The sequence below is a fragment of the Populus nigra genome, chromosome 3 (genome assembly GCF_951802175.1).
Source record: "Populus nigra chromosome 3, ddPopNigr1.1, whole genome shotgun sequence".
In the NCBI taxonomy this organism is placed as follows: domain Eukaryota; kingdom Viridiplantae; phylum Streptophyta; class Magnoliopsida; order Malpighiales; family Salicaceae; genus Populus; species Populus nigra.
Genome location: NC_084854.1, coordinates 25,572,084 through 25,586,792, shown reverse-complemented (window position 1 = coordinate 25,586,792; position 14,709 = coordinate 25,572,084). Strand labels below are relative to the sequence as shown.

The following is a 14,709-nucleotide window of genomic DNA, read 5'->3' as shown; positions in this document are numbered from 1 at the left end:
TTAAAATGGTTTAGATTGGGTCGACATGATCTATAACTAATTTATTGATTGACCATGGTATCGATCTTTAAGTTATATATAACCCTTAATTATAGTAATATAAAAAATTAAAAAATATCAATTTAATTCTTTTAATCTTTTTTGGGCCTAAATTAAGACTTTCAGGTTGATTTTGGAACCTTTTAATTGTTGAGGATCAGATTGTTATAGTTTCCAACTTGCAGGAGTTAAGATGTAGTTTATTCTCTATCAAGAATTGATGGCTACAGATATGGCGCGTGTGAAGCGTTGATTTGGTACTTTCTGCGTTTGCTGTCGTCCATGATCCTTGTTCGGTAAAGTAGGTGTACGAGTTAATTAAAGAAAAATCAGTGCATGGATTATCGTTATAGAGTACTGGAAAGGTGCAAACCACGATCTTTAAAATTTTAATTTGTTTTATTAAAAATTAATTTTTTTATGTATTTTAAATCACTTTTGATACATTAATATTAAAAATAATTTATAAAAAATAAAAAATATATATTATTTTAATATATTTCAATATAAAAAACACTTTAAAAAATAATTGCAATTATACTTCCAAATATTTTCATAGTGTTTGTAATTTTATTACTGTATCTTGATCAATGTCGATTTGTATTTTTATATTGTAAAGATACAAATCTGATATTAAAATACCCAGTTTTCATCAAAACATCAAAGATTTTCAAAATAAAAAATGTCTTTTGCTTTCAAAAATTTTCTAAAAATATCTTTAAAAATAAAATACTGTGTTTAGAAATTAAAGTTAATATTTAATTCACATTTCTAATCCTATTTTCAGTTATTCACATTCTAAATTAAAATATTTATAAAATTTGTTCGAGCTTTAAGTTCCTAATACAAAATGATAATTAAACTCAAAGGATCAATCTAAAAACTTGTTAATTTTGAATTTGATTTAAATCATGATTATTTTAGTTTTTTTTATCTAAAACAATATTGTTTTTACTAATACATGAATTTACTCCATTAATCGGCAACCTAAATTTTAGGATATAAATATGGGAAATACACTCATTTAACCATAGTAAACTTTAAATTTTATTTGTTTCATGAAATAATTTTTATTACTTTTCAAATCATGAACCTCATTAAAGTTAAAGTTGATTAATGAAAAATAGTTTAAAATCAATTTAAAAAGTAAGCTTTTATGTGTTAGAAAATAAATATTATTTTCATAAAAAATATTTTATTTTTGGTAAAAAAAAAAGACCTTAATGAATTTCTATGTAACATAAATTCTCAAAATTCTATAACAACATCGGATCCCCCAGGGGGGAGAAAAGGACACGCATAAATAAGAATAGTTTGGAGTAGAGGGCCGACCATTAATATGAACCAGAACATGGGCTAGAGAGAGAGAGGTCAGCCCCGACCAGCCTCGGAGGACGGGGCTGTCTCCTTCACACTTATAAATGCCATCATCATAAAGCTGAAAACGACGTCGAAATGGAGTGAGAGACAATAATTTCAATGGACCCTACCATACCCCCTCCAACATCAACAGACCATTGCTTACCTTCTTCCTAGTATTATATTTTATATTAATATTAAAAATAATTATTTTAATATATTTTTAAATAAAACAATATTTTTAAAAATAACTATTAACATACCACCACAACAACATGCACACATGTATTTCAGGCAAGAAAATTTTGAACACACATGCATATGATATTTAAATTTTTAAACTATTTTATTGCTTGTAAGGATATTAAAATAATATTTTATTATTATGTTTTAAAATTTATTATATATATAAATATATTAAAATGAACAAAAAAAATTAAAACAAAAAAAATTAAAACAAAAAAAATTATTTTTTTATGAAACAATGATTGGACTATTACCCCAAACACATATTTAAATTCAATTATTGCTTAATAGGTTTTAATTAAATGAATCAGAACATGCATCTCTTGTAAGAGCTTGGAACAGCTGGAGTTTTATTCACTCATCTGAGCCCACAAAGTACGTTTTCCAGGGGGTAGGGTTTCCTCGAATAAAAAAAAAATGTCTTAATTAAACTTTGCCAATGATTGTATTGATTCATTTTTTTTAAAAAAAATTGAGATTTAATAAATATTAAAAAATTTCTTTTTGAATTTTATTTGTATAGTTATAAAATTCTATATTATTTATGATGCGTCTCGAGATCTAGATTATATATTAAAAGGATTAATTTGTCTTGATTCAAATCAATTTAAAATAATATTTAAAAAAATTAATATTTTTTAGAAAAAAATTAATGTATTTTTTAAAAAAATCTAATCAAATTTCATTTAGATTTTGATCCGTGAATCAAGCTATGAATTAACTAAACCAACTCTCACCTAATCTAACATAAAAGACAGCCCAAACAATATCCCAAGTGAATAGAGAATGGATCACCGATTCAACTCACCAATCAGATTTGACATACAAACATTATAACATAACAAGCACGCTTTTTAAAAAATATTTTAAGGTAATGTGTATCACTTAAGTCATCAATGACATATTAAATAGAAGTCACATCTCACTTCTTTAATTCTCTCATTTTAAAACTCATTTAATTATATTAAAAATTGGAGGCTTTTTACTAGTTAGATTGACGAGATGAATTGAATCCAAAGAATCCAATTTGATGATACTACTAGTCTGTAAGGGAAAAAAAAAACACAAAAAAATTCCAAAAAATCTAGATAGAAACATTTCAATGAAAAATTAGGCACTAATTATTATTAAAAAAATGATTTTAGGCACCAAATTAGCAAAGAAAATAATAATTATTAGGCAGATAACAACTATATAGATGACATGAAAATATTCATACACACACAGAGATAGATGGATTTTCGATGTCTGGTGTCTGTCAACGCTTTTGTTAGCTTTTGTCAGTTTGTGTTTTTCTTCTAATAGTTCCACTTCTTGTCTTCACATCTTCTTCTTTTTCTCCGTGTACTCTTTGTAAGTGCTTCTGCTTCCCTGCCTTCTTTTTCAGTCTCAGTGCCTCTCATTTTGTTCTTTTCTTTTCACTTTTCTTTCCCACTTTAGCTCTTTTCTTCTCTTTCTTCTTCATTTTAGTTAATAATAGTTGCAAGGCCTAAACCCAATTGAACTTTACTCTCTTTCTTTGGTTTTAAAAGGGTTTGCGTTGATTTTGGTGTTTGGATTACTGTGGTTGAGAGGAAAGTTCTTTTCTTTTTGGGTTATTTTCTCTTTCTAGCTAGAGTTTTTTTGGGTGTGTTTAGGGTTTTGGCCTGTTTTGGGGTTTGGATTTTGCAGTTATGGTGAGGAAACATGGATGGCAACTACCAGCTCATACCTTTCAGGTATGACCGTAAAAACCTTCTCTTTTGAGACTTTGAGATTTTTTTTCTCAATTATCGTTCTTTCTTCTTACTTAATCAGGCTTGCTTCGCTTTGCTAAAAACTGATCTTCTCTTCTGGAGTTCTCTAAAAAGCGCTAAAGAATTCATCTTTTTTATGCGGGCATGCGAAATTGGATTTGGCATTTCGTAGTTACTGAATTTATGAGTGTTTTTATGGGTTTTTTTTTTAATGCTAATTTCTGCGCTAAACTTTGGTGATTTGTCTTGATAGGTTGTTGCAATCACTGTCTTCTGCTTACTAGTGATTGCATTTTATGCTTTCTTTGCTCCTTTCCTTGGAGGCAAAATCTGGGAGTATGTGCTTCTTGGGACTTACACTCCAGTGGTATGTGAATTCTTGTCATTTCTGTGTATTGAGTTTAAGTTTGTTTCCCTTATATATTCCACAGAAATTTGTGTCATAGACGAAAAAAATTGGTAACATTTTAATGAATGAAAGTCTATTTTGGTTGCTTTACCATGGACGTGTTCTGCATCAAATGTCATGGATCAGTTTAGTCTTCTTGCTGTGCTAAGTGCTGTTCTTTAAAGAATTAACATGTGTAAGACTAAGAGTAACCTTTATGACTGATGTTGTTTTCTTGATTCCTGTTGTGGCATTGCAGGTACTTCTTGTCTTTATTCTATATGTTCGGTGTACCGCAATTAACCCTGCAGATCCTGGCATCATGTCTAAATTCAATTCCAATGTAGCAAATAAACTCAATGCGAAACATGGGTTTTCAGTGAAGGATCTGCCTAGAAAATTTGATCAAACTGGAAGTGCTATGCATTCTTCGTTTTCATCACCCTCCAGAAGTTCTATAGGTCCAGCAAACTCTAGTAAGAAAGGGTCAGTGGGGGAAGTTGAGAGAGTCGAGACTGCTGTGCAATCTCCAACCAGAAAACCTTCCCATAACATCGGTTTAATCTTCTGTGCACCTTTTGTTCATGAAGATTGCCGCAAACATGGAGAGATAGCTGACCAACAGGGCAATGGTGAAGATGCTTTGTTCTGTACATTGTGCAATGCTGAGGTATTGTACTGTAAAAAGTGGGGCACTTCTTATTTTGTTTATCGTCATTATTTTCCCTTTTTGGTTGTGGGGCTCTATTTATCAGTCTATTGAGTTAGCTGTACATCATCTCAATGATTAAATGCACTCAATACATGCAACACAGTATTGTCTCCAAATAATTCTGCTAATTTATCGCCCTGTAAAGTATCTCCAGTGGTTGGCCACATGCTGCCAATGACAGCTTTAAAGAATTTACGCTGGCTGTCCCTATTATTAACTATGAAATCTTTAAATTGCAGGTACGCAAGTTCAGCAAACACTGTCGAAGTTGTGATAAATGTGTTGATGGTTTTGATCACCATTGCCGGGTATACTTTCATGTTGTTTCTAGTGCTCTTTGCAGGCACACATCTTGTATTTCCCAAACTAAACTGGTTTTGAAGTTGACAAAATATGATTTCGTAAAAACTAACTGAATCTATGGTGTGGCTGCAGTGGCTTAACAATTGTGTGGGGTATAAAAACTATGTGACTTTTATTTCTCTAATGGTTACTAGTCTTGCTTGGGTATGTGCTACTCTCTCTTAACTTATATTATATGTGATCTTTATATCTCATATTCTAGCTGCTAGTTGTTTCATTTGGATATATGTGGTAATCCTGACAATTATTCTTTCTGAAAATGTTTTCCCAATGGTAACATTTTTGCTTGTGTGTGGCTCAGCTTGTACTCGAAGCTGGAGTTGGTATTGCTGTCTTTGTACGTTGTTTTGTTAACAAGCAAAGCATGAAGATTGAAATTGTCGAGACACTTGGAAATGGTTTCTCTATAGCTCCTTTTGCAACAGTTGTGGTACGTGCACAATAACCTTGGATCAAAGCTTGTTACTTATCACTAATCTCAAATTTATCAAATTTCTATTGTTGATGCTGGGTCTCAATTTGTGCAGGCTGTATGCACTATAGTTTCTATCCTGGCTTGTGTACCTCTCAGTGAACTTTTCTTTTTCCACATGATATTGATCAGAAAGGTTAGTGACTGATAGACTAGAAACTACTTTCAGTTTTCTAGTACTCTTGTTGATTGCTTTAAAAACGGACGAGGAGAAGTTAGAATCTGAAATTCAGAACCATATTTGGGCAATTTCAGCAATATAAAAGTTTTTATTTGTTTCTGTTATGTTGAATTAGGGTATTACCACGTATGAGTATGTTGTGGCCATGAGAGCAATGAGTGAGGCACCTGCTGGAGCATCTGAGTATGAGGAAATGCCAAACTTAGTATACTCTCCATCAGGATCTGCCACAACTGGCTTCAGTGGTGGAAGTTCTCTTGGCCTGCAGTACAAGGGAGCATGGTGCACCCCTCCTCGGGTATTTGTGGATTATCAGGTATTAGACTCTTGTGTTTGCCATCATTTCAGTTGTGTCATCGAGGACGACTGTGCTGATCCCAGCTAAGAATCCTGCAGAGACTTCTGAGTCTGTTCCTTGCCAGTTTTCTCACATGACATTTTTGTCTCAATTCACTCTTAATAGGAACTTCTTGCCCTTGGATCTTATCCTATGTTTTAGTTATTTTCTCAAGATTTATATAGAATTTTTAACAAACTGTGAACAAATGTTACAAATTATTTTGGACAAGGTCTTAACTTTTATGGGTCTTTATGGAAATTGTTTGTGTTTTTGGCTGCATCAGGATGAAGTCATACCTCACCTGGAGCCTGGGATGGTCCCATCAACTGTTGACCCAGATGCTGCTGGAGCTGCAGAAAGAGGTAGCAAGGTACCCAAACGGCCAGTTCGAATTAGTGCTTGGAAACTTGCGAAGTTAGATTCCACCGAGGCTATGAGAGCAGCAGCAAAGGCCAGGGCATCTTCCTCTGTTCTAAAGCCAGTTGATAATCGCCGTTTACCCGATACTGAATGTAGCTCCAGTGGCAATATGAGTGTCAGAAGTAGTGTGAGCTCTGATATGGGGACAAACAAAGAGATCAAGAATGAGCTGAGACTAACAGCACTAGGAAACTCTTTTGCTCCAAGTCAAGGAAGCCGGGACGAGTATGAAACCGGGACTCAAAGTGTTAGTAGCTTCAGCAGCCCAAGCCATGTTCAAGAATCAGTCATGCTTAGTCCTCTACCACAAACTCAAGGTCTAGGTCGTTTTAATGCTGTAACCTCAGCCCCTGGCCTTGTTCCTGATCATCCTGTAACTTCTAAGGCTCCTTTACCTACTGCCAACAACCCATTATCCCATACTGCATCAGGATTTGATGAAAAAATCACGCAGAAGGGAAGTAGTACTGATCCATTGCTTCTTTCAGCTCCAGCTGCTTCTCTTCTTAGAGATGTCAAAAGGACGTCTGTTGTTTGGGACCAAGAGGCTGGTAGGTATGTATCAGTTCCTGTGTCAGCTTCTGAAGCTCGGAATAGAACAGCTACACAAACAGTATTGCCAAAATCCAATGCAGAAACAAGCAATGATGGTCGAAAGCCAGCAATACCACCACAACAGTCATCATCATCAGCTAAAGCTCCTGCTCAGTCATCTGAGAAGCTCCTGTACACAGGGGACTCCATTTTCTTTGGAGGTCCACTTTTGAGTGTCCCTGTTAGGGATAGTGTGAGAAATGAAGGAAGCTCAGGTTTGAGAGAGGGCCAACAGCGGTTTGCATTGAATTTACCTCGAGAGTCTAGATTCAAAAGAGATTCAATATCAAACCAGCTTCCCGTGTTTGTCCCTGGGGGTTTTGATACCAACCCTTCTTCTGGTTCTGGTTTGAGGTAGGGTTAAGGCTGAAGATTTTGACTTCTAACAAAATCTACGTACAATTTTTCGTCCAATTATCAGGTGAGTTGCTAAGCGATGGACTTGGAGAAGAAACCCTTATGGGAGCTGCACAACCCCAGGAACCTTACCATCTTAAACCCAACCTCGTTATGAGGTTCAAGCGGTTTCTTCTTTAGAGAAGAATTTGTGATTTCAGTCTTCATTTGAAGAATGAAAATGAGAATCAAGGACTCTTGCCGCTCCCCCTCTTTTCCGGGACATTGTGGTCAATGTTTTTCTTAGGAAGTTCTTGTTTAACCCTGTACAATTGTCTCCATTGATGAGTTACAGCAGAGTAATCAATTTGCTTTCTATTCCACAATTCAATGATGTTTTGAGTGTTTCTTTTTCCACCAATCCTGGTCATGGCTTTTAGTAGCTTATCAATTCATCTAGTCAAACTCTGGTCCTTTTCGATATGGATCAGCAAACCTTGTATGGTGGCTGTACTCGGTCTGGAACAGTGTGCAGCTGTCTCTAGCTGTGCACTGTCCAGCTGATGAAGATACTATGAAGTTGAACTTCTGCAACCTGCAGATTATTTAACCACCGGAGTTTTTTATTTAAAAATATATTAAAATAATATTTTTTAATTTATTTTTAATATTAATACATCAAAATAATTTAAAAACTAAAAAAAATAAATTTTTTTTAAATATATTAGATTGTAACACTAAATTAAAACAAAGAATACTTGGATAAGCATACTTAAATAGTGTTTAAAAAAATTATATTTTTAAAAAATTATAAAAAATATTTTAATATATTTTTAAATAAAAATTATTTTAAAAAATAATCAATACCGTCTGAAATCCTACGATAATTCCACTCAAAAAGCAATCACAGACACATCACAGTCCATTATAAATCTAGTTTATGGTCTAATTTGAGTAGGCCCAGTAGTAAAATATTGATGAATAATCTGACCTCGACCTTGGGAAATAACCCCAAGTGCACATAAGTACAAACCTTTAATAGCACAATTACCAAGATCAAGATAGATAAATAAATCATAGTAATAAAAAAAATGTTTGAGAGATAAATATGATAATCTACTGGCTTGGATTGCTTTATTAAAATTATTGTTTTTATTTTTTTAATTATAAGTTAAATCTTCTTGCTAATTCAAGAATTAACATATCTAACAAGCGATGCAAAAATTAAGTCAACTTTCAAGTTTTAGCATGTTTAGCTGTTTGAAATTGTATTTGGATTGGAGTTTTAATAAAATTTGATATTTTTTGTTTTTTTAAATTGTTTTAATGGGATAATATTAAAAAGAAATTTAAAAAATATTATTTTAATATATTTATGAGTAAAAATATTTTAAAAAACAATTACTACTACCCTTTTAAATACCACCGTTGCTTTTCAAATTTTTTTATTTAAAAATATATCAAAATAATATTTTTTTTATTTTTTTAAATTTATTTTTAATATTAACACTTCATAATAATTCATAAATATTAAAAAATTATTTTAAAGCTAAAAAAAATAAAAAATACGGTTGGACCAAACAGGGACTTCATCTTCGAACTATAAAATAAAAAATTTTGTACAATAGAAATCTTTAAAGAATTTTATAATGACAAAACTATATTTTATTTCTCCATTCAAATAATGCAAGAGTTCAATTTCATCTTGCTTGAAATAATATATTTTTTAGGTTTGATTTGATTATTTATAGTTTTGTTTGTCACATTATTATTTTAAAGTTGAATCCAAAACAAGATTATAAAGAATTTGTCATGAATCCATAAATCTAACACGAATAATTTACTTAAAATTTAATTATATAAATATTTAATTAAATATGGAAAAACTCATTAAAGAATATTATAATCATTAACAAAAATATTAAACGAAAGGTCTGTCTTGTGAAAGAGAAAGGATTACGTTTGAGCCTGAGCTGATATGCAATGAATATGTTTTCTTTGATTCTTGGCATCCAGACAAGAGTTGATCTTCTTCAGTAAACTATGCATCAAATAATGATGAAAATATTTTAATATAAAAATTTATTCTATTTCGGCTAAAAAAATTGCAATTACACGATGAATATTGAATAGGCTAATATAAATGGATAGCAGAATATATGTGGTAAAGGGAATCTCTGACAAGTTGGTCCACTTGGCAAATCATTGTCAAATTTCAACAATTAACATTAATCACACTTGATATCAGCAATGAAAACCAAACATGGAGGAGCAGTTTCAGTCACTCTCTTTCATACTCAACATCAACTAAATCTCCTTTATTCTTGCCTGTTTTGATTGAGAGGTCCGAAGATATAAACATGGTTATCAGCAAACTCCTGCGATCCACTCTTAAATCCCAGGTATCAAACAATCTTGTAACACTCATTTATGTCGACCCTTTTGTTGTATATTCTTGATTCTTGGAAAAAGTTTATGAATTTTTGGTTTCTTGGATTTTCTTTCATGCATTCTTGATTACTACCGCTGATCTTTTTTTTTACCCCTTGTTCAGTTTTCTTGAGTTATCATATAGTACAGTGTCATGCGGATCCTTTTGTTGGATAATCTTGGTTCTTGAAAAAGTTTTTGAATTTCTTGTTTTCTTGGATTTTCTTTTCGTGCATTCTTGATTCTTGTTCTTAAATCAATCATGTTTTGGTTTTAATTGTTGTGAGTTCATCACCTTGTTCAGCTGATTTTTACTTACTTTTGAGTGTTGAACTGAGCGGATAAAATTTGAATATCCCATTTGGTTATCACATGATAAGTGAAGGAAATCATAATTTGATTCTTTTATATATTTGTCTTGGCTGAGTACACCTTTTTGTATTTTAACAAGATCACTAACTATGTTACTCGAAAATCTTTTTCAAATTATTGGAATATTTTGGTTATATTTCTTCTTGAAAGGTAGATTAGTGATCAGTAATGTGAAAGGGAGTTTCGCCGAGCTTGAGTGGTTAGAATCGATTTGAATGGATTGCGTTTTCCTTCATTGCTTAAAGGGGATCTATAATCATGGGGTGTTAATGGATTGCGTTTTCCATGAATCGATCTGAATGGATTGCGTTTTTGAGAGTTTTTAAGAGTGTGGTTGTAGTTACTTTTTAAAGTTATTTTTACTCATAAATGTATTAAAATAATGTATTTTTTTTAATTTTTAAAAAATTATTTTTGATATCAACACATCAAAATAATCTAAAAATATTAAAAAATATATTAATTCAAAGTAAAAAAATAAAATAAAAATTAAATTTTTTTAAAAATATTTTTGAAATGCAAAAACAAACACGACCACTTGTATATTTTTTTAGAAATGGAAAAATAGAAACAAAAAGAAAAGCTATGTTATTGGAGCTTGAAAGACATTGAAATGAATGTGCTGCTTCACATCAAAGAAGGTGAAAATTTTGAAGGTTAAATGCATTAATCTTTACTTGGCAATTGAAAATAATAGAACCAGTACCGGAATCAATGATGCGGGATTGCTGTAGGATTATGTAAGATGATTCTAAAACAATTAGGTTGTACAACTGGTTGTGATTCTGTCTTCCTTCTTTGCCAGTCACCCTGTTTATCATGTTAAAATTAGTGTATAGGATGATGTATGGAATTATGGAACCGAGTAGAGAAATCCATGGGCTGTTAAAACATACAGTGAATGATCTATTTGCTTTCTAAGTTTCGCAGCTCACCATTAATGCCTTTTCATTGCTAACACTTTCTTTTACTTTATTTTTAGCTCCGTTCTTGCATAAAAAATGGCACTGCTTCTGGAAGTTCACAGGAGCATCTTCTTCGGGCCCCTTTCCTGGCCAGATTATACAGTACCAAGGCATCTTTGCAAAAGGAAGATTCAACTATTGATGGTAACAGGTACTTAACATCCCACACACACACGCACACACACAACTCACGTGCCTGCATCCATTGTGCTTCTGCATGGCGTGGATGATTTGCAGATATGCCCAGATGTGTCCAGGAAAATTGTGTAATTGCATTCAAGTTCCCCCTTGCCAGGAATACAATTTTGTGGATGATTATTTGCTGACAAATTTTTATTAATGCAGTTTCAAGGGGCATGATATGCTGGCACCTTTCACTGCTGGCTGGCAGAGTAGTGATTTGAATCCTCTAGTCATAGAGAAATCTGAGGTAGACTTCCTTTGACAACTCTTCTCTGATTGACCCAGCATATTTGTTACAAAGTGGCTGTTAATATTTGAAGCTGAGTTTTTTTTTTTCCTTTGAATTACATAACTAACTGGAAGCTGCTGAATGCTATAGGGTAGCTATGTATATGACATCAATGGGAAGAAGTATCTCGATGCTCTTGCTGGTCTTTGGTGCACAGCCTTAGGTAAATGGAACAGCATATTCTAGTTGAGCAGAGACTTATTGTCTTCATTTTTCTCCACTTTGATGAATTCAAATTATTGGACCTCCTGCACCTGGTTCATTGCCTGTCAAGTTTTAGGATATGAGAATTCCTGGAACTAGAGTTCCCTGTAATCTCTTGCATATTTAAGCTCCACTTTGTATATTGTATTGAAACATTGTCTATGTGCAGGGGGAAATGAACCGCGGCTCGTGGCTGCTGCAACAGAACAGTTGAATAAGTTGCCATTTTACCACTCCTTCTGGAATCGTACTACAAAACCTTCTTTGGTACTCTTATATTTTTGCATTTGCTTTTCCATGTTGAAATAACTTTAATTTTGATGTGCAATGCATTTTCATGGACGGAATTCTCACCAGTTGATTCACTTATATGATCTGTGAATGGCTTGCTTTCTGCCTCTCTGAAACAGAAGCATTGCTGCCTCTTTCATTACAAAATATTTGACATAATAACTTCTGAAAATGCTTTCCATTGGTTTTAGATAATCATTTTTGTCTAACAGGATCTTGCAAAAGAACTACTTGAAACTTTTACTGCAAGTAAAATGGCAAAAGCCTTCTTTACAAATAGTGGATCAGAAGCCAATGACACTCAGGTTTGCCTTCTTTGCATGTTAATCAATGATAGCAATGATGATGATTATAGCAAGAATACTGTTTTACCATGTTTCCTTTTCTTGTTTTTTCTCCTAGTGGGGTACTTGATGTCTTGAATTATCTATTTGTAGGTGAAGCTAGTATGGTATTATAACAATGCTCTTGGAAGACCAAATAAGAAGAAATTTATAGCTCGAGCAAAATCGTATGTGGAATGCTCAATTGATTATTTTTTCCATATTCTTGTTGGGAATATTCCCATTTACTAATTAGTATATTTGAATTTGGCAGGTACCATGGTTCAACTTTGATAGCAGCCAGTCTTTCTGGGTAAAGATAATTGATGAGCACTTCTTTGATGAGAATATTTGAGCTTAACATGTGGAAACTCATGTTTGATTAACCAATTAATTTATGTCACAGCCTTCCAGCATTGCACCAAAAATTTGATCTGCCTGCTCCATTTGTTCTACACACTGACTGTCCTCATTACTGGCGCTATCATCTCCCAGGTTGGGACTTGTCTTACTTCTCAGATCCTCTTAATGACACTATTTGTATTAACAGTCTTGTTAATGCACGTGACAGGTGAAACAGAGGAGGAATTCTCAACCAGACTAGCTAACAATTTGGAGAATCTTATCCTGAAAGAGGGACCAGAGACGGTACTTTGATCTTTAGATTGACCATCTTGTATGGAAACCCAATTCAGAACTAAAGGAATTGGTGATTGCTCATGTACTTTTCTTGCTCATTTCAGATTGCTGCATTTATTGCTGAGCCTGTCATGGGGGCAGGGGGCGTGATACCTCCCCCAGCAACTTATTTTGATAAGGTGAGGCTTTCTTAACCCAGTACCATGATCTGCTTGAGATGGCCATCTTCTGGATGAAAAATGTATCTTTTGATGTTAGCTAATTTAACATATTTTGGCAAGTCACAAAAAATAATGCTAACATTTCATCACGCAGTTTTGCTGGTGTCTTAATGTTGATGAAACTGGATGATATATAGTTTTTATGTTATTGCGAAACTGAGAGGCAATAGCTCCTCCTCCATCGTGATATAGGACCAGTGAGGCTTCTGCTTAGTATAAAAGTACTAATTCCACCATGCTAATAAACATGGCGTGCTGGTTTTGTGCTTTGCTTGCTGTCTTTTGTCAATATATCACCTCCCGGCTCCCGCCACCCCTGCCACTCCCATAATAAAAAGGAAAGAAAACCTCCCTTGGCTCGCCACCATATATAACTGGTCTAACATCTTCTTGTCTCTTGCAGATTCAAGCTGTGGTGAAAAAATATGAAATTCTGTTTATTGCGGATGAGGTACTTAATTTCCATCCCTGTTACCAATTTCTATAGAGGTTGGTCATTCAAGCTTGCTTTCTTCTTTTTGTTTATTTTAGGTAATTTGTGCCTTTGGAAGGCTTGGGACGATGTATGGGTGTGACAAATACAACATCAAACCAGACCTTGTATCTGTAGCAAAGGTAAGGTCGATGAAAATGTAATTACAATGTGTTCAATTTCTGAGATATTACTTGATCTCTATGCCTTGTTTGGCATTGGTTTCCCAGGCCCTTTCCTCTGCTTACATGCCAATTGGAGCTGTTATGGTCAGCCCTGAAGTTTCAGATGTGATTCACTCTCAAAGCAGCAAACTTGGTAAGCGGGCAATATCCAGCAAGGACCATATTTTTCATTGCTACAAAATGCTTCTTCATTTTGTTGTCTCCTAATTTCTTCTATTTCAGGCTCTTTCTCTCATGGATTCACTTACTCTGGCCACCCTGTTGCTTGTGCGGTTGCCATTGAAGCACTCAAGATATACAAGTGTGTCCTTTTCTGCTTTTCTTTGGATATTCTACTTACAAGTTCAAATATTTCGATTTCAAGAATGAATATCTTTCTAAGAATATACTTATAATGAACCAACCAGTTGATGATCATTAGGCATCATTTAACATCCCTTCTTCCTGTAAACATTGGTGATGGGAAATTGCAATATAAATTCTTATTTATGCTCCATGATCATCTGATTAAATAGTTAGTCTGTCAATGGATTATCTTAGATGAGCTTGTTCAGTGGTAGGGCATGGCTCATGACACAAATGCTAACTTATTTATATTAAGGTTTAGCATTTAGCTAAATGTTTACTTGTTTGCAGGGAAAGAAACATTCTTGATCAGGTAAACAGAATTGCCCCAAAATTTCAAGATGGTGTAAAAGCCTTCGCTGACAGTCCTATCATAGGGGAGGTACAATTTCTGTTGTTTAAGCAAATTTGGTGAATGAACATATTACCAGACACTTTACCTTGTAATATTTTCTGTAACTTCAGATACGAGGAACTGGCTTGATTCTTGGTACAGAGTTCGTGGACAACAAGTCACCGAATGATCCATTCCCTCCTGAGTGGGGTTAGTTTCAGCTCCCTTCTCAGTTTCCGGTTGTTCTTTAGATAATACAGGGCATGCTTT

At 33.6% G+C, this 14,709-nt stretch overlaps 2 protein-coding genes across 2 annotated transcripts; both read left to right on the top strand.

The window, feature by feature from the left end:
• The first annotated feature begins 2,864 nt into the window (after positions 1-2,864).
• LOC133689874 (probable protein S-acyltransferase 19) lies at positions 2,865-7,572 on the top strand. Its single transcript, XM_062109961.1, has 9 exons — positions 2,865-3,362; positions 3,634-3,747; positions 4,028-4,438; positions 4,720-4,788; positions 4,916-4,987; positions 5,145-5,273; positions 5,371-5,451; positions 5,612-5,812; positions 6,120-7,572. Exons 1-9 carry the CDS (start codon positions 3,318-3,320, stop codon positions 7,206-7,208), a joined length of 2,211 nt encoding a protein of 736 aa, XP_061965945.1. The 5' UTR covers positions 2,865-3,317; the 3' UTR covers positions 7,209-7,572.
• A 1,795-nt stretch (positions 7,573-9,367) lies between these two features.
• LOC133688324 (gamma aminobutyrate transaminase 3, chloroplastic-like) lies at positions 9,368-14,669 on the top strand. Its single transcript, XM_062107763.1, has 17 exons — positions 9,368-9,588; positions 10,971-11,104; positions 11,299-11,383; positions 11,516-11,588; positions 11,799-11,896; positions 12,133-12,225; positions 12,358-12,431; positions 12,518-12,556; positions 12,650-12,738; positions 12,815-12,891; positions 12,987-13,061; positions 13,507-13,554; positions 13,635-13,718; positions 13,806-13,893; positions 13,983-14,061; positions 14,397-14,487; positions 14,571-14,669. The coding sequence occupies exons 1-17, from the start codon at positions 9,547-9,549 to the stop codon at positions 14,652-14,654; spliced, it is 1,353 nt and encodes a 450-aa protein (XP_061963747.1). The 5' UTR covers positions 9,368-9,546; the 3' UTR covers positions 14,655-14,669.
• Positions 14,670-14,709: the final 40 nt, after the last annotated feature.